At 38.8% G+C, this 26,851-nt stretch overlaps 1 protein-coding gene across 3 annotated transcripts in view; it reads left to right on the forward strand.

The window, feature by feature from the left end:
• The window catches only part of DNAH11 (dynein axonemal heavy chain 11), a 361,390-nt gene that overhangs the window by 134,871 nt on the left and 199,668 nt on the right, over positions 1–26,851 (forward strand). For 2 of the 3 annotated variants that reach the window (XM_064290057.1, XM_064290055.1), the window contains 8 exons: positions 3,489–3,605; positions 6,157–6,295; positions 10,163–10,255; positions 11,793–11,987; positions 12,882–12,959; positions 15,480–15,612; positions 18,289–18,416; positions 19,952–20,100. In XM_064290057.1, coding sequence (XP_064146127.1) covers positions 3,489–3,605; positions 6,157–6,295; positions 10,163–10,255; positions 11,793–11,987; positions 12,882–12,959; positions 15,480–15,612; positions 18,289–18,416; positions 19,952–20,100 — 1,032 coding nt within the window. Of the gene's footprint in view, positions 1–3,488; positions 3,606–6,156; positions 6,296–10,162; positions 10,256–11,792; positions 11,988–12,881; positions 12,960–15,479; positions 15,613–18,288; positions 18,417–19,951; positions 20,101–26,851 lie in introns of those variants that run through there. The other variant, XM_064290056.1, reaches the window with a different exon arrangement.

The following is a 26,851-nucleotide window of genomic DNA, read 5'->3' on the forward strand; positions in this document are numbered from 1 at the left end:
GGCTGGTCCTGCGCCGTCCTCATAATCCTTATACTTGGGCCCATTGTTGCAACCACTGTTTCAATCCATCTCACTGAGGGTCTTCCTCTTTTTCACTGACCCTCTACTTTACCAAGCATGATGTCCTTCTCCAGGAACCATCCCTTCTGATAATATGTCCAAAGCATGTAAGACATAGTCTCACCATCCTTGCTTCTAAGGAACATTCTGCTTATACTTCTTCCAAGACAGATTTGCTCATTCTTTCGGCAGTCCATGGTATATTTGATATTCTTTGCCAGCACCACAATTCAAAGGCATCAATTCTTTTTTGGTCTTCCTTATTCATTGGCCAGCTTTCACGTGCAACTGAGACGATTGAAAACCGTGGGTTGGGTCAAGTGCACCTTAGTCTTCAAGGTGACATCTTTGCTTTTCAACACTTTAAAGACGTCTTTTGCCGCAGATTTGCCCAATGCAACGCATCTTTTGATTTTTTGACTGCTGCTTCCATGGGTGTTGTCATGGATTAAATTGTGTCCCCCCAAAATTTGTATCAACTTGGTTAGGCCATGATTCCCAGTATTGTGTGGTTGTCCTCCATTTTGTGATTGTAATTTTATGTTAAAGATGATTAGGGTAGGATCGTAACACCCTTATCCAGGTCACATCCCTGATCCGACGTATATGGAGTTTCCCTGGGTTACAGCCTGTACCACCTTTTATCTCTCAGGAGATCAAAAGAAAATGGAAGTGGAGGGGGCGGGGGAGGACCTCATGCTACCAAGAAAGCAGTGCCAGAAGCAGAGCACATCCTTTGGACCTCGGGTCACTGCGCAGAGAAGCTCCTAGTCCAGGGGAAGATTGATGAGAAGGCTGACAGGGAAAGCCTTCCCCTGGAGCTGAAGCCCTGAATTTGGACTTTTAGCCTACTTTACTGTGAAGAAATAAACTTATCTTTGTTAAAGCCATCCACTTGTGGTATTTCTGTTACAGCAGTACTCGATGACTAAGACAGGTGTTAATTGTGGATCTAAGTAAAACAAAGTCCTTGACAGCTTCAGTCTTTTCTCTGTTATCATGATGTTGCTTATTGGTCCAGTTGTGAGGATATCTGTTTTCTTTATATTGAGGTATAATCCATACAAAAGGCTGTGGTAACTTAGATCTTCATCAGTAAGTACTTCAAGTCCTCTTCACCTTCAGCAAGCAAGTTTGCGTCATCTGCATATCACAAGTTGTTAATGAATCTTTCTCCAATCCTGATGCCCCGTTCTTCTTCATATAGTCCAGCTTCTCGGATTATTTGTTCAGCATACAGATTGAATAGGTATGGTGAAGGGATACAACCCTGACACACACCTTTCCTGACTTTAAACCACATAATACTGCTTGTTCCATTAGAATGACTGCCTCTAGATCTGTGTACTTTGAACCCTAGCCATATTTTACCTAGGTTCTAGCCAAAATCGTTATTTAGTGCAACCCAGATGTCACTTGAGCCATCCTTTTTTATGAATATTTAGGTAATTGACCTATGCAAGTTCATGATTTCTGAAAATTCCCAACCTTAATTATTTTTTTTTTTAATTAAAAAACAACAAACCGTTAACAGATACAGTGCTTCCTAATCAATGATACCCCTTTTTCTCATCCCTCCCACCCCTGCTAATCACCGATACCAACCATATTTCTTGATGGTCTCCTCTGTATGCAGTTACGCACGTATGTGAGTCATACTTCTTCATCTGTGTATGCAAGCCCATGTGCAGACACTTAGACTTCCTCATGATTTCCTAAGTTTATTATGTCCCCTCTGTACTTGAAGATTTAAGAGATGGAACTATGTCTCAACCAGAAAGCCCTTTAACATCTTGCTGGCTTTCCCCACTCAAGGCTCATGCCTTAGACTTGTGGCTCCCCTTGCTGTGTATGCAAGTAGTCAGTCACTCTGCTCAGTAGCCACCTCCCTTCTTGTGAGCAGCCCTTCCAGGCCTGTTTCCCTACCCTGACATTCAGTGGAATGATGATTTTCTCCATTCTTACCCTGACCATACAACATCCACTCTCTCTTAATTAGCTTGGGGTCCCTGGGTGGTGCAATAGTTAAGCACTTGGCTGTTAACTGAAAGGTTAGAAGTTCAAGTCCACCCAGAGGTGTTTTGGAAGAAGGTCCTGGTAGTCTAATTCCAAAAAATCAGCTGTTGAAAACCCTATGGAGCACAGTTCTACTCTGCCAGGCATGGGGTTGTCTTGAGTCGAGATCGACTTGACTGCAACTGGTTCTTAAATAGCTAGTATCTAAGCAGCTCTTGGAAACCCTGGTGGTGTAGTGGTTAAGAGTGGTGGCTGCTAACCAAAAGGTCAGCAGTTCAAATCCACTAGGCACTCCTTGGAAACTCTGTGGGGCAGTTCTACTCTGTCTCATAGGCTTGCTATGAGTCGGAATCAACTCGACCGCACCAGGTTAAGCAGCTCTTAGTCTTGTAGTTTATTTCTCTATCTTTTCCCATTCTACTATGAAATATAGGCCCAGTTCCTTAACTAATTCTGTTCTTTGAAGATTCTTATACATTACTTGAGCCCTCCCCACTCTCAACAAGAGATCAGCCTTAAACTTGTCTCACCTACCACCATTTGAAATTTTTCTTCTACTTGTCCCTTAGTTTTGTTCCTACAGCCCTTTACCATGTCATTGCCCTGGCCATCAATAGCCTAACTGGGCCCTTGCAAACCTTTCACTGTTCCTCCAGTGCTTTCTAGCGGTGCTGACAGAATAGTCACAGCTAACATCTGTTGAATATTTACCATGTTCCAAGCATTGTACACTTAGTTATGTTAATCCTCGTATACTCCAATAAGGTTTCTAATATTATCCCTATTTTTTGTTATTAGTTAGGGGAACTGGAGCATAGAGAGGCTGATTAATACACGTAAAGAGATGGAGCTGGTCTCTGAACCCCCAGAGTCTGACTCCAGAGCTAGTTCTCATAACCACCATACTGTTCTGCTCTCAGAAATACTCAATAGATATTTGTTGAATATGAGAGTGGAAGGAAAGAGTGGCAGGAGGGTGGGAGGTGGGAAGGAAGGAATGGTGGGAAGGCAGGAAGGACAAAGTAAAGACTAAGTAGGGAATCATTTTCTCCTCTTAGCCTGGGCATTCTCTATGCAGTGCCCATTCAAGTATTGTAGCCCACGTTGAGGCAAAGATGCTATCACCTTTCATTAAATATTAAGACCTCATTTTTACATTCTAGCCCACTATGGCAAGGCTAAAATATAAAAGAATACTTCCCATATTTGTAATTCCTTGGGGGGAAGGGAGAATATTTTTTAAAAACATGCTTCAAAACATATTTAAAATATGTATGCCTATGAATTTTAAAGAAAATTGCACAGAATAAACAGCTTCCTAATAATTTGCATTTTGCAGTGGTTTGCATTTGTCAATGTGCATTCATATTCAATGAACACATTTAATTTCATCAACATTCTTTTTATGGTAGATTTGTATTTCTTGGGGAAGTGATCACCCTGAAGCCATCAGTCGGAATATTTATTACTATGAATCCAGGATATGCTGGTCGAACAGAATTACCGGAAAATCTCAAAGCACTTTTCAGGCAAGTGTTGTGCTTTGTGGCTCAGCATCTGGCGCACTCATGCCACCTAACGTTGTGGGTTTGCACTGTTAGATGGTTTGTTTTATTCTAGCATTCCTGTGGAAAAACCCTTAGTATCTCTTTGAAATCTCTTTAGAGAGAGAAATTTCACTGTGATAAATTAAACATTTTGAATTAATGAAACCAAGACTCAAAATCATTATTTTAAAGTTACATGGAACCATGAAGGTTGAATAAACCCCTGAAATTATTGCCCTGAGATTATCTTTAAACCTTAAACCAAAAATATCCCCTGAAGTCTTCTTAAAACCAAACAATAGTTTGACTTAATAATAAACTATGTCTGCCTTGAACATTATGCTTTTTTAAGAACTCTCTATATGGGATCAAACTGACAACAGCAACTGAAAGATTAGGGGGCAGTGAGTTAATGTGGGAGAGACAACTCAGAAAAGGAGGGTGAGAATGGCTACCCAACTCGAAGAATGTAGTCAGTGTCACTAAATGGGACATGTACAAACTGTTGAATTGGTGTATGTTTTGCTGTGTATATTCTCAACAACAATAAAATAAATAATTTTATTTTATAAAATTTTATAAAATTATTTTAATAATTTTATGTAAAAAGTCATATGGTACTTTTGAATATTTCATAATAGCTCTTTTGTGATGATATTTTTATTATAAATGTAATTTTCACAAATAATGGGACATTTGGGAAATACGAGGATAAAGAAAAAAATTTACTAATTCACCACCCAGAAATAATGATTATTGTATTTTTTCTAGTCTTGTTTATAATGCCTACCTTATGAAGTTAAGATATTACTGTATGCAGAGTTTTTGTTTCTCTTCACTTAATATTTTAACCTAAGCATTTCATCATATTATTGAAAATTCTTTGAAATTATCATGTTATATAGCTCCAAAATAGTCCATCTCATGGCTCTCCCATAATTGTTTTAAGCATGCCCTATTGTCTGACCTGTGGAGCCCTGGTAGCACAGTGGTTAAGCATTTGGCTGCTAACCAAAAGGTTGGCAGTTTGAATCCAGAAGCCATTCCTTGGAAACCCTAGGGAGCAGTTCTACTGTGTCCTATAGGGTCGCTGTGAGTTGGAATCAACTCAACAGCAATGGGTTTGGTGTTTTTTGGTTATATGGTATGAAATAAATGCTTAGTAAATATTAGTTGTGATAGTTAATACAAGTATAAAATAAGTAAATCTGCTAGTCTTTGCTGTATGTACCTTTCATCATTACTTCACCTCTCACTGATGAAGACCAAAAAATGTGGGGAAAAATAAGGCGCCAGCTCAGAGAGAAGAGATTTTCAATGATTAAATCCAAGGAGACTCAGGAATGTTTGTTGTTGTTAGATGCAGTCTAGTCGATTCTGATTTCATAGTGACCCTATGTACAACAGAACAAAACACTACCCAGTCCTGCGCCATCCTCACAATCATTATGCTTAGCCCATTGTTGTACCACTGTGTCAATCCATCTCATTGAGGGTCTTCCTCTTTTTCAGTGACCCTGTACTTTATCAAGTATGATGTTCTCCTCCAGAGACTGGGGAATGTCTAGGTTGAAAAATTAGAAAGGTGTGAAGTAGACTGTAATTATATTTAGAAAAACTGGTGGATAAATATTATTGGAATGCATGTTTAAGAAGTCTGGAAATATTAGCCTTTTATTTATTTGTTCTTGTTCCTTCTTTGCACTTGACTTCAGTGAAGTGGAATGTTTTCAGATGTTGTTAATGACAATTATCTTTGGGGGATGATTTTCAGAGATAGAGTAGAAAGGGATTTAAAAGCTATGTTTTTCTACGTTTTCATCTTAGAAGTCTATCCAAGTTAGTGTGCTAGAAATGACTCATACTAGCTTGCTAGAGCTGATGGCTCAATTCTCATGAATTTTGCAAGCCAGTTAAACTCAGCCATAAATAAAATTATATAAACCTACAGTTAAATATACTACATTAAAAATAAAGGTAATAACTGCTCAAAAGTCATTACTTCCTAATTAATGTACTAAATTTTACTAATATTTATGCTCTTCAGTTATTTATTGTGCTACCGCCCATCTCCTTCCAACTGCAAGCTTAGTGATCTCATGTTGGTAGCTTGAAATTGGCCATGGTGGGAGTACTTGCCATGGAAGCCAGCAAAAGCTATTTTTTGGAAAGCCCATTGTTAATCATTTACCAGCACACTGTTGGCCACAGGTGAAGGCTGGCCCCTGGCACAAGATGCCACTGCTCATATTTCTGCACTAAAGTTTGCAGAATGTACCCACGGGTTTTATTTAAACTCCCATAATGGGGCTTCCTCCATTTTCAGACTTTTCATCTTTTTTTCTGTATCTCCAGTAACTAATTGGAGATTTTTTAGTTGAAGTGAAGCGTCTTGTTAACTGTGATTGAGAGAGGTAATTGGGACCTACTTGAGAATGGTTAGAATGTTGGTACAAATTAATCACTTGGTTTTGGCAATTTGTACTTATTAACTTGTCACATTTTAAAGCTCAATTTTGTATTTACTTTTTAGACCCTGTGCTATGGTGGCCCCTGACATTGAGCTAATCTGTGAAATCATGTTAGTTGCTGAAGGTTTTGTGGACGTGCGCTCGTTAGCCCGAAAGTTCATTACATTGTACAGGCTCTGCAGGGAGCTCCTTTCCAAGCAGGTGAGGGGTCTGTTGTTACTTTTTCTTGATTTTCGCATCACATTAAAACAGCTTTGAAATGTAGATGCTGAGTAATTTATCATTCATGTTACAGTTAGACATTAAGGGTAATGTTATAAAAAAAATGTTATAGTTTCCATAAAATGTTAAAAATCTGTATCTTACAGTTCTTAATATTTTCCAGAAATTAAATTTGGAAGCCTTTTGATTCTAATGTTTCATTTGTATTTAATACTTCTTTGCCAGTGGGCTATGTGACTTCTTTAAACTTTATTATTATAAATGGAATTTTCTGATGCCTCCCTTTCTTGGTGAAAATATTATTTTCTAGTAAGAGAGGGAAAGAATGTTGCAAGGGAAAGCTGACTTGATTTTCTGAAGAACATTTCAAGAAATGCTAACTTAAATTTTTTCTCATTTGCTGTTAATCCTTTATTTGAAGGTTGGCATTTTTTTTTTTCCCCTGTACTTTTGCTCTACAATTTCCTAGTCCCTGAAATGGATCCAACTTAACACACTCTCTCTGCATCCTCTAGTCATGAGCTTCTTGCAGATCAGCAAGGCTGCTGATGTGCTACAAAAATTGCATGCAGTATTTTTACATTCAGCTTTGTGGTCACTTTTGGCATTGTGTCCTTTGGTAGCCCTTCATTAATTCCTGGTGATGTTGTTCTGCAGCTGTTCCAGAATGAAAGTACTAAGACAGCACAGCTAGAACCACCTAGCTACTCATGCTGCCAGATGTGCCTGTTTTAAGTGGCCCATTGTTGGGGTGAGATTTGAAACCTAAGAGAGGAGTTCGTGTTGTATTAATTCATGTATTAATAACTACTCACTTACATTTTTTGGTAAATCATGCCAACTTTAATATTATGGAGAAATATGACAGTGTTATATACAAAAAGTAGATGGGATCTAAAATTTGTATGTTTTATGTTATATGTTTTAATATACATATAAAATGACTAGAAAATATATTGTAATTTTTCTGGCTGTCTCTGTGTAGTAAAATTATGAGTATTTTTATTTTCCTCTCCATTCTTGTTTATATTCTCTTTTTATAAATAATGAGTCCACCTTAATTTTATAATGGGAAAAGTTAGAAAAAAAAATGTCATTGAACCCAGGGAACATGAAATGCAACCACATCTATCCAGTAATATTTAAACACTGAGTGAGCATCTACTATATCTAAGAAGTGTGTTTATTGCTGACAGTGATGAAAGGGGTAAGATATAAAACAAATGAAACAAACAGCCAGATTTCTGACTTCAGATAACTTGCTTAGGAGATTCAATTTACATGAAATAAAAATTGGAAGAAAATAGAGGATGAGAAGATTATTGGAATTTCAAGGAAAAAGGGCACTGATATTTATGGAGCAGGTACCATGTATTATCTTTTTAAATCTTCACAAGTTTACGAGTTTGGTATTGTTAGCCCCATTTTAAAAATGAGGAAACTGAGTGAAGTAACTACCCAAAGTCTACAGCTAGCAAGTGTTGGAGGCAAGATTTGAGTTCAGGTTTTTCTAATCCTTTCTAAGACACTTATAACCAATTACAAGAGGAAGTTGCTGGGACTACAGGGAAAACAGGGAAAGAAAGAGTTCTCCAATTCAGAGAAATTGCCTGCATGAAGTGAGGGAAAAAGAGACCCGGCCAGGACAGAAGAGCTGAGTTAGGACACAGTTCATTGGCACGTTTACTAAGCTGCAGGGATGATTGAGAAGAATCATTGGAAGTTTCCCTTTTTAAAAAAATTTTATTGCGGTAAAATATATATAACCAAAAGTTTGTCATTTTAACCAGTTTTAAGGGTACAATTCAGTGACATTAATTACATACCCCATGTTATGCCAGCACCATCACTGTTTCCAAAGTTTTCATTGCCCCAAACAGAAACTTAGCATCCTTTCACCAATAACTCCTATTCCCCCTTCCCTCAGTCCCTGGTAACCACCAATAAATTTTTGTCCCCATGCATCTGCCTGTTCTGGATATTTCATGTCAATGGGATCATACAATATTTGTCTTTTTGTATCTGACTCAGCATAATGTTTTCAAGGTTCATTCGTGTTGTGGCATGTGTCAGAAATTCATTTCTCTTTCTGGCTGATTAATAATCCATTGTATGAAAATATCATATTTTGTTTATCCATTCATCGATTGATGGACACTTGGGTTGTCTTCCCCTTCTGGCTATTGTGAATAATGCTGCAATGAACTTTGGTGTATATACATCTGTTTGAGACCCTTCTTTAAGTCTCCTCGATATATATCGCTGGACGTTTTTGGCCAAAGGAATGACATAATGGAAGCGGTGAAGATTATTTTAGCAGTTTTTTGCAATGTTTAAATGTTTGGGAAGGTCACTATATCCTCTTACATTGTGTTCAGTTTTTTTTTTTTTTTTTTTTGCATCCTCCTTTTGAGCTATTATTGCCATGATTTGGCCCCTCAACCTCCTGCCTTCTAAACTCTGGTCTTCCTCCTCTCCTTCCCTCTGGAAACCCCCATCTGATTATTCTGATCCTGAGCCACAGTAAAGAAAAATACATTTTCTGTGGAAACTCAGCACGCACGCGCACACATGTATGCACAACAGAAACAAAAATTTTTGCCACTTTATTTGCAATGCACCGTGGTAATTTCCTTCTATTTTGTTATCCAAAAATGATGATCAATACCCACTACATTGATTTTATTATCAAGTAATGGATTAGAGGACATATTTATATATGTATGCATTGTTTCCCTGCCCACAAAACATTTGTATTTACAGTAACATTAGTTCATTTTACTCCTACAGCAGCCTTGTAAAGTATACCTACTTAACATTTATCTGCCTCTTCATAGATGACAACACTGAAGCTTTTGAGAGACTGACTTTACCGCATGCACAGCTGAGGGACATTTCAGAGAGGGACCGTTCCTCTGTGGGGTGTGTGTGTATGTGTGTGTTTGCTCTTCAGGCCTTCCCCTGATTGGATGAGGCCCACCCACATTGTCAAGGATAATTTCTGTTACTTAAAGCTAACTCATCATAAATATTAACCACATCTACAAAATAACTTCACGGCAACATCTAGATGTGTTTTTGACCAGAGTGTAGCCAATTTGGCACATAAAATTAACTGTTATAACCACTCACATCTAACCAGTTAGGTAATTCAACAAACCTTTATGAGCACCCACCCTGTTCTAAAACCTAGAAGACAAAAGTGAATAAACTATGGTATTTGTACTCCAGGAGCTCAGAGCCTATGGGAAAAATCTTTATTAGGGATAAAATGGAAGTCTTGAAGAGGTACTGGTTTATAATTGAATTTATTTCAGTTTTTACAGTATTATCAGTTTCAGGGCAGGGGCAAGTAAATGATTAGAAGTAATTAGGGTAATTAGAAATGAAAGGTTGGAAAAGGATGGGCTATCAAGGTGGTCAGTGGGCATTTGGAGAAATATGCTTATGGTTGGAGGTGAAAACATGGTAGTGTAGCTCCTAAGTTAGCAGGTTTATTGAATGCTTATGGTTGGAGGTGAAAACATGGTAGTGTAGCTCCTAAGTTAGCAGGTTTATTGAAATAAAAGCATGGGAGGTGGTGGAGCCTTGAGCAAATGCTTCAATTAAATGCCATAGGAGGAAAAGATTTGCTGACAGAGGCAGAGAAGTAGGCCGAAGAAGCCGAAAGACACTGCAGGGAGATGGTTTTCAGAATTTCAATGAAGAGATGAAGATACTGTCTTAAATCCTTAACATGTGTGTTTATCTGAACTCTTCTTTTTCACTTTTGGCTTTTACTTGTGGAAATGAGAATCTTAAGTCTCTTGTAAAATTTTTGAGAGTGTACCTATATTTTGATTTCAGGATCATTATGATTGGGGACTTCGTGCTATTAAATCTGTCTTGGTCGTAGCTGGCTCTCTGAAACGAGGAGATAAAAATAGACCTGAAGATCAGGTACTGCTATGCTAATGTGATTTTGTTGAATGAGAAGCTAAATGGTCCCATACAAATGGAAGAATATACCAGGACGGTGCATTATGTCTAGCATGACTTCCAAAAAACATTGTCTATTTTTAAATGTAGGGTATTTTGAGGACTGGCATTTCTTACATTATAAAAGGTCACAAGTGTTCTTGAGTACAAGGATAGCAGCCGTAGCACTTATCCACTACACCACCAGGGTTTCTGACAAGAATATAAATATAGGAAATAAAATGTGATTTTATAAGTGCTTTTGAAAAATTAGCCACAAAAAGTATTTTGAAGGTTATAATCAAGTAATTCAGTAATCACTGTTTGATTTCCTATGAGGAACATTTGGAAAACACGATTGAGTTGGGATATTAATCCTGAAAAAGTCAGCAAAGACATAATCGAATGGAAAATGTATGTTCATTTCATGGGCTGTAGAGTGGGCATGAAGAACAGAACAGGAAAGATGGTTGCCAGCACACCAATAAAATGTTTTGTTGGTTATTCAGAGCTCCTAGGGCAATTTCTGCTGTCCTTCCTGGGGAGAAAAAGTAACAGTTGCCTCATGCATTATTCCTTATTAAATGGTGAGAGCAATTATATACATGTAATATAGCTTAAACAATAGAAAAAAAAAAAAAACTATTGCTATGAGTTTTTTTTTTTTAAGAGATTTTTTATTATGTGATTTTCTACTTTTCCAGTATTGCTCTCTTTTCCTCTTAGTCACAATTCATGATTAACTCAAGGTCTTCTCTCATTTACTTATTCTCCGGCGATATTGTTATCGTTGTTGGCACACTCCTGTAAGAGTCGCCCTGATTTTTGAGTTACTGCTTTTAAAATCTAAAGCCCTCTTTGATTTTCAGCCAGTACAAAACAAAAAAACCAAACTTAAAAATGTTTAGATTTATCATTCTCAGGTTTTCAGACTACCTTGGACAAAATGGTCTGATGGGACGGGTTAATTTATATCCTGGAGTTTGTATATTAAGGAGAGAAGAGCCTCAGACACTTTCTCAAGATCAGAAACAGATCATTGGCAGGGAAGGGGCAGGGCCTCCTCACTGATCCTATTCTGAGGTTTATTTGTTGTATCTCACGATACGTTGATGTGTAAGCATTTAACCTTTCTACAGATAGAACAAACGGAGTCCCTGGGTAGTGCAGGTGGCTAACGTGCTCAGCTGCTAACGGAAAGGTTGGTGGTTTGAGTCCACCCAGAAGCACCTCAGAAGGAAGTCCTGGCCATCTACTTCCAAAAAATCAGCCATTGAAAACTCTATGGAGGATAGTTCTACTTAGACCAACATGGGGTCACCATGATTCAGAGTCAACTCAACAGCAACTGGCTTTTATTTGTTTGTTTTTTAATACATAGACACCATCTTAGTAGAGAACAGCATCAATATCTTGTGCTTTGGAGAAGAGGATTAAAAATAACTTTCTTTAGCTATGTAGGTGTTGGTTAGACCTTGTATTGGCTTTTTAATAAAATGTTTTCTGTTCTCCTGTCTAGATACTCATGAGAGCACTGAGGGACTTCAATATGCCTAAAATAGTGACCGATGACATCCCGGTGTTCCTGGGCCTCGTTGGTGACCTGTTCCCTGCACTGGATGTGCCCCGGAGGAGGGCACCAGACTTTGAACAGATGGTCAGGCAGTCCACCCTGGAGCTCCGCCTACAGCCTGAGGAGAGCTTCATCCTCAAAGTAAAAGGAGCATTGACTTTTCATGGCAGGCTTCTAGATTTTCAGTGAAAATCACTGAAGTTGAGTGCTACTAAATCGAAACATCAGCTTACGTTACACTGACCTTAATTTGATCTTAATATGTACTTTAAAGACATCCTAATATGACAGTCTTTACTAAAGTAAATATAAGCAAATAATTTTAGTTATTTCACTCTGTGAGAAGGTGAAAACATAGATATGATTAAGTCATGGCTTTAAATGGTAAGTATGCCATTAATTAGTTTATAAAACTTACAGATTCTTGGTGACATGTACCAGGAATGTATTTTGTTCTCTCTTCCCTCCATATTAGAAAAAGATGGGAATAAAATCATTAGTACACACTTTTAATGGGGGGGGAGGGATGTCAATATATATGAGAATAACTTATGAAGATATTACCTGACAAATCAATGGGTTGTACATATGCCTGTCCAGATTTGGACTTAGTGACTATATGGACATTAAAAATATACAATAGCATCCATTTTAGATCTTTTAAGGGATATGTCATTACTCAGTTGTAGATGATGATATTTCATTGCCCATATGAAAATTTGGTTCAGCACCTCATGAAGGGTCATTTGGTTTTGTAACAGGTAACGCCTAACCATGACCAGAACTTCTCTGCCTGCTTCAGTGACTCCATGAGTAATAGTTTGACATAATTCTCACCCCTGTGTTCTCTGTGGGGATCCAGGAGAAACAATTCTTTACTTCAAACTTGTAGTTGATTTTAACTTTACCTGAAATATAATATCAGTAGGGGCTGGCGTGGGTTGTAAGGAAAGAAAAATTGGACAACAATGGGTAGGTTGTCTTTTTATCAGCAATTCATTAAAGGAAACCAGTGACCAACTGTTTGACCTGCAGGTGGTCCAGCTTGAGGAACTCTTGGCGGTGCGGCACTCTGTCTTTGTGGTTGGCAATGCAGGCACAGGAAAAAGTAAGGTATAGTTGTCAAGTGTTTGCTTTCAGCTGTGAAAGGAACATTTTCTTCTTCTTCTTTTTTTTTGCCTGTTTTCAGTGTTGTTTAAAAGAATTCCCCTCAGTGAAGCCTGCCATCATTTTGGGTTATAATCTGAGTCTTTTTGATCAGGTGACACTATTGGCCTGGGGGTAGAGTAGCAAATAGAACATTGCATTCACACAGGTTAAGTAAACTGAGTTGAAGATTGGGCTTTCCACATGAGAGATTTAGCACCCTATTCTTGCATTTAGAATTATGCCATCTACTTTCTGCACCTTTCATTAATATCATTATATCTGAACTCTTTTATCCAAGGCAAACATCCTAAGAGATTGTGGAATAAAATATCTGGTTTACAAAATTTGATTAGCCCTACCCACATTTATCAAAACTACTTTCTTACCTTTCTCAAGCCATCCTTGATTCTCTGCCTCACATCATTAAGAAAAACAACCCCAAATATTTTTCTTCAATATTTTCTCAGAAGTATAGCCCTCTGTAGGGCCAAAACAAAAAAAAGAGCGGAAAGCAACAACGACAACAAAAAACATTTTTTTGGGATATCTATTCACTGTGAGGGGCTCTGGTGGCACAGCGGTTAAGAGCTATGGTGAGCTGTGGCTGCCGACCAAAAGGTTGGTAGTTCAAATCCACCAGCCGCTCCTTGGATACCCTATGGAGCAGTTTCCTATATGGTTGCTGTGAGTCGGAATCAACTCGACAGCATTCGGTTTATTCACCGTGAGGCAGAATCAACTCGATGGCAACGGGTTTAGGTTTTGTTTTGTTTTAACGCTAGGTGCATTACATAGGATTTACTGCATGCAGTGGTGATGTGCTATGGGTATTATTATCCCCATTTTTAGTTCACTGCTTGATTTCGTTTGGTCTTACTGACAGTCCTGGCAACATACTTATTTTCTTGTTTGGCAGACAGTATATGCAGAACTGCATGTCTTTTCATTCAGAGTGCTTGCGTATAAACATATTGAGTAGCCAATGACTAAAAATAAATCAAATGAGTCTTAAGAGCATGGGTGTATATAGAACTTGCCAGCATTTAGATCAGAACCCGAAGTGGTACACTTGTGAAAGGAAGCTCTGTATGGGGATTTTTCTAGTGAAAAAAATGCAATAATTGAAATATTAAAGCAGATAACTGAGAGACCTATAATTATTTTGTTAGAGTAAGTTTCAGATGTAGGCCAGGGTTCAAGGAGGGATAAAATTAAATTCTATAATTTCCAGTAGATTAATGGTTTCTAAAAATATAAGTTTAATATTCCTGAGGCATTCGATTTCTTTCATCTAGTCATCTCCAATTCTGTTCTATTCAACATTTATTTAAGTTGATATAATGAGAGCACTGAAGCTCAGGGCCATGCTATTTAGCAACTTCATCTTCCACAGTATTTGGCAATTGTTTAGCAGTCTTTCAAAACCCCTGTGAGTAGGTCAGGATGATAAATATCTAAAAAACAAAAGCCATGACATTTTGGAGAAAGCAGAAAGTATAGTTTGGAATAGATATTTGGGTTAAGACATCAATTAATTAAATGGACACACATTGGGCACCTACCAAGTGAGTTCTTATCCTCAAGCCTTCTTTTCCTCAATTATCTAGATCAGGGTTTCTCAGCCTCAGCTGACACCGGATAACTCTTTGTGGTAGGGACTGTCCTGTGCATTGTAGGATGTGTAGCAGCATCCTTGGCCCTCTACTCACCAGATGCCTGTAACAGAACCCCCTCCCCACAGTGCTAACAATCTCTGGCCTAGAACCACTGCCATCCATCACTAGGTCTCAAGCATGCCTGGACCCTCATCATTGGCATCACCTGGCAGCTTGATAGAAATGCAAATTATCAACTCCATCCCAGACCTACTGAGTTAGTAACTCTGGGGTTGGCACCAGCAACCTGTGTTTTAAGAAGCCCTCCAGGGGTGATTCTGATGCACTCTGAATTTTGAGAACAACTGATATGAAATAGTTCAGGCAGGGTGTATTTTATAAGCATGAATGTACGGTTAATTGCATACAGCCTGTCACTTTGTACACAAGACTAAAATTCTCAAATGATAAAGTGACTTAATCCAATCGAAGTCATTCAAAGAATCAGGTAAACTGATTCTGTCCCACTGAAGAATTGTGGCAGTAATTTTTTCAAGATGACAACAGAAATTTGCATATGTATATTTCTCCCCATTTTCAATCTTACTGGTTGCCATCAACTCGATTCTAACTCTTAGTGACCCTACAGAGCAGAGTAGAACTGCCCCATAGAGTTTCCAAGGAGCGCCTGGTGAATTCGAACTGCTAACCTTTTGATTAGCAACCGTAGCACTTAACCGCTATGCCACCAGGGTTTCCTTTTCAATCTTAGTACACACAGAATGTCTAGGAATCTATAATGAGTGAGAAAAATCCATGAGAAATCTTTTCGTTGCATTTGGCTTAAATTAATATTAATTTTCTCAGCTCCTTTTCTTCTTCGCCTCAGATTTTGAGAACACTGAACCGAACATATGTTAGCATGAGACAGAAACCCGTTTGGAATGACTTAAACCCTAAAGCTGTGACAACAGATGAACTCTTTGGTTTCATACATCATGCTACCCGAGAATGGAAAGATGGCAAGTAGCGTTTCCTCTTTTGAAGTGCTAAAAATTTCCTTTTTTCTATCCAGAATGCCGTTTTTCAGTTCAAGCCAATTTTAGTCATAGCCACAGATTTATATGTGTTTATCTGTCTGGGTTATTGGAAATATAGCAGATCACAACAGCATTTATAACCTATAAATTAAAAAGAGACTTGAATAAGTGGTCGATTTGCATTCAGCATATTCGTATTTGGAGCTGTGCATTTTATCCAACATCAGTTATGTCAGGGCTCCCTATAAGCCAACAGAGAAGTCAATGTGAATGCCTCAGGGGACATTTATAAGGTACCTAATTAAAAAACAAGAAACAAATCCACTGCCGTCAAGTCGATTCGGACTCATAGCGCCACTATAGGACAGAGTAGAACTATCCCAAAAGATTTCCAAGGAGCGGCTGGTGGATTCGAACTACTGACCTTTTGGTTAGTAGCCGAGCTCTTAACCACTGTACTTCCAGGGCTCAAAGGTGCTATTATAGGGACCAGGTACAAAGGTCCAGGAGTCATGTTTCTTGCCCTGAAAGTAGTTGTAGACAAAAGCACATCCCTTTGTTAAAATCTGTTATTACTGCCCATTTCAGAAAGTGTGCTAACCTTGGCCTCATTCTTAAAGCCTCCCTCCTTTTCGCACCCTAGATCCAACTGAACAGCAAACCCTATAGGAGATATATATATATTTATATGTGGGATATGGAGCCCTGGTGGCACAGTGGTTAAGAGCTCAGCTGCTAACCAAAAGATCGGCAGTTTGAATCTACCAGGTACTCCTTGGGAACCCTATGAGGCAGCTTTGCTCTGTCCTATAGGGTCGCTATGAGTTGGAATCGACTCGATGGCAACGAGTATGTTTTTTTATAGTAGGATATATATTACTATATATACAGATAATAATTCTCATTTCCTCTGTAACTACCACATTGATTCAAGCCACCATTATCCCTTGCCTGTCCTTCAGTAGTCCCCTCACTGGCTTCCCTGCAGTCCATTTTCCAAACAGCAGAGAGAGGGCTTTCTTTGAAATGTTATTTCTCTGCTTCCAATTTCCAGTGGGTTCCCATCATCCTTAAAATCCAACCTTTTTCCTTGACCTACAAGACTCTATGTGATTAGACCCCTTCTCCCTATCTCTGACCTCATTTCCTGCTCTATGGCCTTCACTTGGAGAATCTGGGTGGGTTTACACGCTGGGCTGCTAACCAAAAGGTTGGAGGTTCGAGCCCACTCAGAGGTGCCTTGGAAGAAAGGCCTGGCAATATACTGCCAAAAACAGCCGTTGAAAACCCCATGGAACACAGTTCTACCCTGATACACATGGGGTCACCGTGAGTCACAATTCTACTCAATTGGAACTGATTGGTAGGTTGGCCCTTCACTTACTATTTATAATCCATTCACACTGCCCTCCTTGTTGTTCCTTGAACATGTCAAGCATCTTCCTATCACAGGGCCTTTGCACCTGGTATTCTGTCCATCCACAACACTCTTCCTCCACTTATCTGTGCAGCTTGCTGCTTATGTTATTTAAGCATCTGGTCAAATGCCACACCAGAAAACACTTCCCTGTTGACCCTATCTAAAGTAGTGCATTCTCCATACTCTTATCTGCATATACTATTCCCTGCATCCGTGGGCAATCAGGATTTACTCTCTTAGCCTAGCTTCTGCCTTTTCATAAAGAACTGTGGCAGAGAGTGAGTGGTGTCTGTTCATGCCGAAAATCTGTGAAAGCAGCTCAGATCAGTGACCACTAAGAAAGGTTGCTTCTTTATGTGTTACGGTGGCGAGTTCTAGTAGGCACTGTCACTTATTTTTGCACGAAATACTTCAAAGAGGAAACAAAACCTTCCACACTCCTGCATTTGAAACAGTTGTGCTCACTGTAGTATTACACTGAGTTTGAAAAATCAGTAACTATTGAATACACTACCTACATGAAAGGATTAGATATGGAGCAATGACAAAAAGGATCGTGAGTTTAAAATGTTTTAGTCTATACATCTTGTTAAGTAAGATGTAAGTTAATATAATGCCAGTTACCGTATTTCTCAAAAGAGGTGTACAATGCTTCTGAATGCTTTAGTGCTTGAATTATGCCCCTAGAATATCATTACAGAAAAAGAGAGAAAGGAGAAATAAACCAATATTCGGCCTAAAATAGATACCGAACATATGTACATGAAAAAGAATAATGTCTTATCTGGGATAAGTTATAAATTTTATGTATTTGCCTCCTATAAATCCCTACAACTGTTCTTCAAGGAAGCTACTATGATTTCTATTTGACATATGAGAACTTTCCTGTGGAAATGGTACTTGCCCACTGGTGAAGATAGAGCCAGGTGTGGAGCCGAAATATAGCTTGAAAGGCTTGCATACTGCTCACCAGAAAGAGGCAGCAAAGTTACTTTTGTTTAATTGGTAAAAGAGTTTCTATTAGAAATCATGAAAATTTACTTTAGAAATAGATAGCATTCAATTCCATTATACATTATGATTGTTCAGTCTTAATAGGAAGAAAGGCCTGGCAATCTGCTTCCAAAAACCAGCCAGTGGAAACCCTGTGAATCACAGTGGTTCGTGCAGTTGTGCATGGGGTCACCATGAGCTGGGGACTGATTCCATGGCATCTAACTACAATTCTTAATGAATAGGTCTCTTCTCATCCATTCTGAGAGAACAAGCAAATCTTATGCATGGTGGACCAAAGTGGATAGTCCTGGATGGAGATATCGATCCCATGTGGATTGAATCACTGAATACAGTTATGGATGATAACAAGGTGAATGACATCCCTGTGCTAAATCTTAAACATAACTTCTTTACTGTATTAACAGTTCCCTTCACTTGTTGATGTTAACGCTAGTTTTCAATCATTAACCTGGTGTTCCTTAGGTAATCACTATTTTGATAAGTGGTACTTTTCTGATTAATTCTCTTAATTTCATTGTTGAACAGTTTAGAGTAATACATTCTTCTTGTCAATATAAATTTAACCTTTAATGAGAGATACATTATCTTTTAAGAATTTAGTTCATACAGAGCTTACCATTTTCTAAGAGCTAAATATAAATTGTTACATCTCATATTTGATTAAATATGGAATGCATGGACAATAAAAGAATGAGTTGTGCAATGTGTTAATTGGAGGAGTTTAACTATTCAGATTAATTAAATCCTGTAAGTGCAGACTGAGCATAAATGCTTTCCCTAGCATTTTGCTGTGGTTACTCCGGTATTCCCAACCAAAACTAAAGGTGATGAGACAGTCCTGTGAGGTACTGCTGAAGCTAAGCAAGGTCTACTGTTATGGTCAGGAGAGAGAAATCAGTAGCATTATTACTAAAGAATAGAATTAGTAACCACTTAAATTAACAGTGATTAATACTCTCTGAACTGAGACATTAAAAAAAAAGAGACATTACTCATCATAAAATATAGGTCTTAGATCTTTATATTTCAATGAGTTTCTATAGGACACTTGATAATTGTGGTATTTCAGATTCTAAAGAAAGCTTATTTTTTCATAGTGTTAGGCACTTTTCATGTAATTGATTTTTATATTTAAAGTCTAATATTTGGCTAACTAATAATTACCACAGTTATTTAAAGGCCGGTATTAATGAGTCTATTTTGGTGAGTTTGTTCCTCTGGTCAGTCAACTCTTCTTAGGGAAGAGCTTAAATCTTTCCTTAGACTGAGTTCATAGCCTTTGGTCCCTTCTACTAGGGGAAAGTACTTGTTTTTGTGGAGTCCCAGTTCGAAGAGTTAAGCACTGAACTACTAACAAAAAGGTTGGTGGTTTGAACCCATCCAGAGGCACCTCAAAAGAAAGGCCTGGCGATCTGTTTCCTAAAGGTCACAGCCTTGAGAACCTATGGAGTACACAGTTCCACTCTGAAACACATGGGGTCAGCGTGAGTCAGAATCAACAGGAGGGCAGCTGGTTTAGAATCCTTGGGTGGTGCAAATGGTTAAGCCCTCAACTACTATTATTTTTACGCAAATAATGCGTGCCTTTTATCCTTGTTTGCCAATCGCCTAGAAGGCATGTGTTATTTGCATAAAAATATGGTACTAGCTGGAAGGTGGGTGCTTCATATCCACCCAGGGGCTCCTGGGAAGACAGGCTTGGCTATCTGCTTCTGAGAGGTTACAGCCTTGAAAACCCTAGGGAGCAGTTCTACTCTGCATACGTGGCATCGCCATGAGTCAGAATCCACTCGATAGTGACTAACAACGACAATGAAGTCGGTAGCATTGCTTTTGCTCACATCTGAGGTCTGCCTGTGCTTCTTGCTGTGCTGCTGCATCCAGGTGCTGACCTTGGCCAGCAATGAGCGTGTGGCCTTGACGCCCTTAATGAGGCTTCTGTTTGAGATACATCACCTCAGGACAGCAACTCCAGCTACTGTTTCCAGGGCTGGTATTCTGTATGTGAACCCACAAGATCTGGGCTGGAATCCGTGAGTAGTTTTTAATCATGCTTAAAAAAAAAAAAAAACTAAACTAAAAATGATTGAAATGGCAGATGTTTTATTATATGTATTTTACCACAGTAGAATTTAATTACTTAATTTTGAAAGCTAAAAATTTGATCATTCAAAGATACTATTAGCAATTAAATTATGTTAAGGTGAATTTAAAGGTAATTAGCACCTAAAAGTGGGCAGTTGAAGCCCACCCGGTGGATCCATGAAAGAAGGGCATGGAGATCTGCTTCTGTGAAGATTACAGGGAAGAAAACCCTATGGAACAGTTCTCCTCTGCAGCACATGGGATCGCCATGAGTAGGCTGACTCGAGGGCAGCTAACAACATACCTTTGCTGTTTTTGCCTGAACGTTACCCTCTTCACACACCTTGTATGTGTTAAGAGTTTAGTATTTGTTGAATAAATGGATAAATAATATCTTGATTATGCTCTTTTTTTTTTTTTTAGGTTTCCTGTTTTTTATTTATTTTTTAAATTTTTATTGTGCTTTAAGTGAAAGTTTACCAATCAAGTCAGTCTCTCATATAAAAATTTATATACATCTTGCTATATACTCCTAATTGCTCTCCCTCTAATGAGACAGACTGCTCCTTCCCTCCACTCTCTTTCTTCATGTCCATTCTGCCAGCTTCTGACGCTTTCTGCCTTCTCATCTTCCCTCCAGATAGGAGATGCCAACATAGTCTCAAGTATGTGCCTGACCCAAGACCAGCATCTTTTTCTATCCCATTGTCCAGTTTAATCCCTGAGGAGTTGGCTTTGGGAATGGTTCCTGTCTTGGGCTAACAGAAGGTCTGGGGGGCCATGACCACCAGGGTCCTTCTAGTCTCAGTCAGACCGTTAAGTCTGGTCTTTTTATGAGCATTTGCGGTCTGCATCCCACTGCTCTCCTGCTCCCTCAGGGGTTCTCTGTTGTGTTCCCTGACAGGGCAGTCATCAGTTGTAGCCGGGCACCATCTACTTCTTCTGGTCTCAGGCTGATGGAGTCTCTGGTTTATGTGGCCCTTTCTGTCTCTTGGGCTCATCATTACCTTGTGTCCTTGGTGTTCTTCATTCTCCTTTGCTCCAGGTGGGTTAAGACCAACAATTATGCTCTTTTAAGAACCATTTATATGGGATCAAAGCAACAACAACAATGTGAAAGGTTAAATAGGAACCTTAGGGGGCGGTGAGTATATGTTAGTGTGGGAGGAACAACTCAGAAGAGGAGGTTGAGAATAGCTGTACTACACAAAGAATGTAATCAATGTCAGTGAATTGTACATGTAGAAACGATCGAATTGGTATATGTTTTGCTACGTACATTCTCAACAACAGCAAAATAAAAAAAATAAAACACTTAGATATATCATTCAGTCAGCATATGCACATTTGTATGTATATATAATATGCATACATGAAAATTGGTAATGCCTTGATTTAGAGCTGATTTACTGTGTCCACTTGCTTACTCTTCAAATGTTTTCCACAAATATATCTCAGTAATCATTTGTCTCTTCCTCCAGCATTTGCATCTGAACTGTAGGGACGGCTAAGCTCTGCCAGGTGAGGCAAGTTTTTGCCTGGCATGCTTCTTATGTCCGATATCTTCTGTCTGTCTCTTCAGGCCTGCTGCCCATCCTTCCTGCCCTGTTCTGCACTGCAGGAAGCTACCCTGTGTGGACCACATCAATGGGCCCCTTGCCTTCTGGCTTCTGCTTGGGTTTGGCCCATGAGGAGCCCTGGCAGGAATCCTAGGGAGAGAGGAGAATGAGGTCAGGCTATTTATTTTCCTGGCTCCCTCCCTGCAGGGTCACATCAGGATGGCTGTGTTCTCAACTGCAGGTCACAGATCCTCCTGAGGTTTCTCCATAGGATTCTTTTCTTCTAGGCCCTAGTGGCCTGCCTTCTCTTGTCCCTGCAGACATAAGTGCAGTCACCTTTCCTCTGTTACCACCCTTAGGGAAGGCAATCTCCCTTGAAGGTTCTCTACTCCCTACCCACACCTTTGTAAACAGTCCTTTCATTGATCCTTCCCTATTATCCTCATTTGAGTATGACTTCATTTCCTACCAGACTGCTGACTGAAGCTGCTTTTTCTCTTTGTACTGATACGCTCACTGGAATTACCATCCCTTAACTCTACAACAAAGAAAAGCTATGCCCAGGCTTTTGTGTGAGGCAAAGCTGTATTAAATTTTGCTGGTGGAAGGAGTGATTTTTTAAAAAGTCTAGAACAGAGAGTTGTTCTTGGGGGTAATGGTTCCTTTCTCCAGTGTAGATTCTGACTACCTCCTGGGACCTACCTATGAGTTGGGATTTCACTGAAGGAGAACCCCCAAGTCTCCTCACATTTTCTTGTTTTTAGTCTTAGAGTCTCATATACCAGAGAGCAGAGGTGGTCTCCTCTCACCCCATGCAAGTGATGGCTTTCATTTCCTTTGGGGGACCTCTTACCCTACCCCATTACTGGGTATGGTCTGATTTCAGTAATCAGCCATACAGTTCTCAAAGCCTATGTAATTCAGTCTCAGTAACAGCGTGAGGAGAGACACATAGAAAGACTTTTATCCAATAAGTCAAACACCATGGGTTGGCTAAAGAGGCATCTAAATTGTACCACTAACAGAATTAACTCTCTTCACCATTAGATTTTGTTTTCATGGAGATTCTCATTTTTCTTTTCTAAAACAGTAGGTAGATTTTTAATTTCCATGTGTGTGATCAAAGTTTCCATACAGATTATTTTCTAAAATAATGGGAAGCTGCTCAAAAGGTTATTTTTATGCTTTCACCTCCCACTGCCGGAAACTTGCCGTAAACTGTAAATGGCTACCTCAGGTTGGGGGATATTTTTTTCATTTCATGTTTATTGGATATTTAACACCTTACTTATAGTGTCATAATATTAATAATATGGTAGTTTTACATTTATTGGCTTATTTAATCCTCAGTTATCTTCTATGATTGATACATTTATTAAGCCCATTTTACAAACTAGTATCTTAGGTCTCGATTTTCCCCAACTTTTTATTTTAAAGTACTGAAGACTATATAAAAGTCAAAAAGGTAGTACAGTGTACAACCATACACTCTTTTTCTGGGGTTACTGTTGCCATTCTCCTACATTTGCTTTCTCTCTGGCTACATAGACACACATACATTTTCTACTCTTATTTTCATTTATTTGCTTATTTTTGCCAAATTATCTGGAAGTTGCAGATATTTAGATACTTCGTCACTAAGTACTTAAGCATTTGTCCCCTACGAGCTAGTCTCCCATACAAACACAGAACAGTTAACACACCCAGAAGTTTATCCTGGATACATTAATATTTAATAGCAGTCATTTTTCAAAATTACTAGTTAGCCCAGTGATGACCTCTATAGTTTTTTTTTTTTTCCTTTTTAATCCAGCATCAAAACAAGGATCAGACATTGCATTTACTTGTCATGTCTCTATTGTCTCCTTTAATCTAGAATATTCCCTCAACCTTTTTCTTTCATGACATTGACATTTTTTAACAGAACTAGCCAGGGTCTCAAAGACTGGTTCATTGGTGGTTGCAAAATGGTAATTTTCTAATCCAGTCTTTCTATCTATATGTATTAACCGACGTTTTTCTGTAAAGAAGAACTTTTCCTCTTCTTACCTACTATACTTTCTTCCTTTCCTTTTCTTTTTTTAAGGAGTTTAATTTCAATTCATGGATTTTTGTTGTTGTTAAATGGGTTAAAATTCATTACCAGCATTATTCTTTTGGATACTCAAATTATCGTGTTTTTGTCAGTGAGAGCTGCTTTAAGCCAACTCCTAAGTCTTTGTCCTTCTAAGTCTTTGAGCAATTTTCTTTCCAGCTAAACAAGACGCTTCTGGCTTATCTAAAACTTCTCTTTCCCCAGACCTGAGTCAGCCATCTCTCCAAGGGGCCCTGGGTCCTTTTAGTATAGGGAATGGTATTTAGAATCTAAGCAAGGGATGCTCAGCATGCTTATTGAGAACTGGTTTGTCATTCCTCCTAGGCCCTTTCAATGAACAAAAGCTGAAAAAAAAATTTTTTTAATTCATATTGAATGAACTGGTAAAATACTGCGGGTAGAGAGATTGCGAAATACTATGCTCATAGTATCTCTGTGACATACCATTTAAGGACCGAAGATAGTGCCATTATTACTTTAGCCTCTTAGAATATTTCGATAAAAATTCCCAGAGCTATTTTAAAAAATAATTTTATGTCCATACTTTACAGATATGGAGCATACAGGGTGAAATAACATTCGTAAAATCACATTAGCACGAGACTAGCTATAGAAATGAAATCCTATTTGGTCTTAATTCTGAGTTTTAATTACATTTACTAGAAGAATCCCGGACAGTTCATGTACGCCTGTTGAGACCTTGTGAAATAGAAAAATAAACAGGAATTAGAAGACATTTTCTGAAGATTTATAATCAGTGACAGCTTTTTCTAGTAAAAAGGGATGAAAATATATAGAAAAGGAAAAACATACAGGCAATGAAAAATGTAAAAGTCTTAAAGGGAGCATAACAGTGGAAATGGGCTCTACCAAGCTGTGTATTATTAGCTTATAAATAAATGACAGGAAATGGTAGGATATTTCTGGAATTTAGTCTGATTCCAAAAGAGGAGTTATAAGTAGATAACTTTTGTGAGCCACAACTTTAGATCATGCTCCCTTCTTTTTTTACTTTAGCTTAAAATATTCTTTTGGCTTTTATCGCTAATTCTGCCACCTGCATTGGATGTTGTCTTAATTACCCCTGACATCCCATTCTCTCATTGTTGGATACTGAGTATACTAAGTGTACAGATTCAGAAATAATCGACAATCATTGCTGACCAGCGTGCTCTGCTACAGTCTGCCATTTCTCCAGGCCACCATGGTTGATAGGGAACCTGGAGCTTGCTGTAAGAGAAAAACTGTTGAGAGTTCTGGTGAATTCCTCCTATCCCATGTGACAGGGTTCCAACTCCAGCCTATTGAATAACGCAGAGAGCCCTGAAAACTTTGGCAACCTAGACGGCTTGACAAACCACAGGGTTTTAGACTTCATGTGATAAACCTGCAGCATTTCTGGAGGAGGAAAGAGCAACATAGCTTCTATGGAACCCATTTGCAAATGCTGAAAAGCCAGAGATTCTCTGTTAATGACTTTAAGACACAGACATCACAATGCAGCTATTTCCTTAGGCAGGGCACCAACGTGGTTATTTTTTATGTAGGCAAGTGAGAAATACGCGATTTTAGTCCCATGGTAGCAGTGTATTCCATGTTCACATCTGTAGCATATTTAAAAAGTCATAAGGAAACTTTCTTTAAGTGAGGTAAAAAAAAATTGCAAGCAAATACACGGTTGTATCTCTTCAGTTTTTACCATTGCTAAAGATAATAGTCTCTTCTAAATTTCCTTTTAATGTTTATTTTTATTCTACGATACAGTAATAATTTATGCATGAAATTTTAAACTGTCCATATTTATGAATAGTTTTTTTTTTTTTTTTTTTTTTAATTCTCTGGGCTACATTATATGGTTGACCCCAGCACAGGTCATTTTTGGCTTGTTTTTTGGGGTACAGTCAGGACTTACTATGTCACCTGGTTTGCTTTATCTCACCTTCTTCCTGAAGAAACTCTCACTTGTGGAGGTAATTAGCATCATTTGGTAGTGGACCTACTAGGTTTTCCCTTTGACACTTCATCCACTGCCCCTTAAGTGCAAAGCCCACCTCGCCTTTCTAGAGCTGTTGTTGAGGCCCCTGTTCCTAGTTAGCCCTTTATAGCCTTCTGCCCCGACAGAGACCAGGAGGAGACTTGGTAGGGTGACAGGGTGTGGAATTGGCTATCCCATCTGAACACTTCTACATTGTATCACTGCCTTTAGGAAAGGCACAAAGAGGCAGAGCCAGCATCTGAACACAGTTCTTCCAATTCCATCAGCCCTGTGCTAATGAGTAATACTTAGTTTATGATGTCATATATTAATCTAAGCACTGTATGCATGTGAAATTGCTTAATCCTCACAACCACCCTAGGAAGTCCATATTATTGTCATCTGCATTTACAGAGGAGAAAATTGAGGCACAAAGAGGTTAAGTAACTTACCTAAGATTACAAAGTTAAAAATGGTAGAACTGGGTCTAGATCTAGGCAGTCTGGCTCGAGAGTTCTGTCTGCCCAGCCAGTCCTCAAGGAACCCTGATGGCACAATGGTTAAGGGCTCAGCTGCTAACCAAAAGGCTGGCGGTTTGAACTCACTCAGCAACTCCACAGGAGAGAGACTTGGAGATCTGCTCCTGTAAAGATTACAGCCTAGAAAACCCTATGGAGCAGTTCTACTCTGTCACATGGGGCTGCTATGAGTCACTATCGACTCAAAGGCACCTAACAACAACAAGCTAATCCTTGTTTCTTCTCCTACCTCATCCCCATGATAAACTCTACACACTAAGATTTCACCTCTTACAGCTGATGTGTAGCAAAATCAGTAGCTGAGGGGTAGGTGTGGCCTTCATGCTTTTGTCCCTGGTCACTAACACCTGCCTTCCCTTGCTCCATGATGCCCACTGTCACCACCACCCAGAGAGATTTCTATCAAGTTGTCATCATGCAACTAACTTGTCTTCCACTGGAAACCATTCCTCTTGGACCTGCAGAAGTTCTGACAGTTGGCCTTTTATAAACCTAACCATAGTATAAATGTAGTCAATTATTTAATAAAAC

Source organism: Loxodonta africana, chromosome 8 (assembly GCF_030014295.1).
Source record: "Loxodonta africana isolate mLoxAfr1 chromosome 8, mLoxAfr1.hap2, whole genome shotgun sequence".
NCBI classification, from domain to species: Eukaryota; Metazoa; Chordata; class Mammalia; order Proboscidea; family Elephantidae; genus Loxodonta; species Loxodonta africana.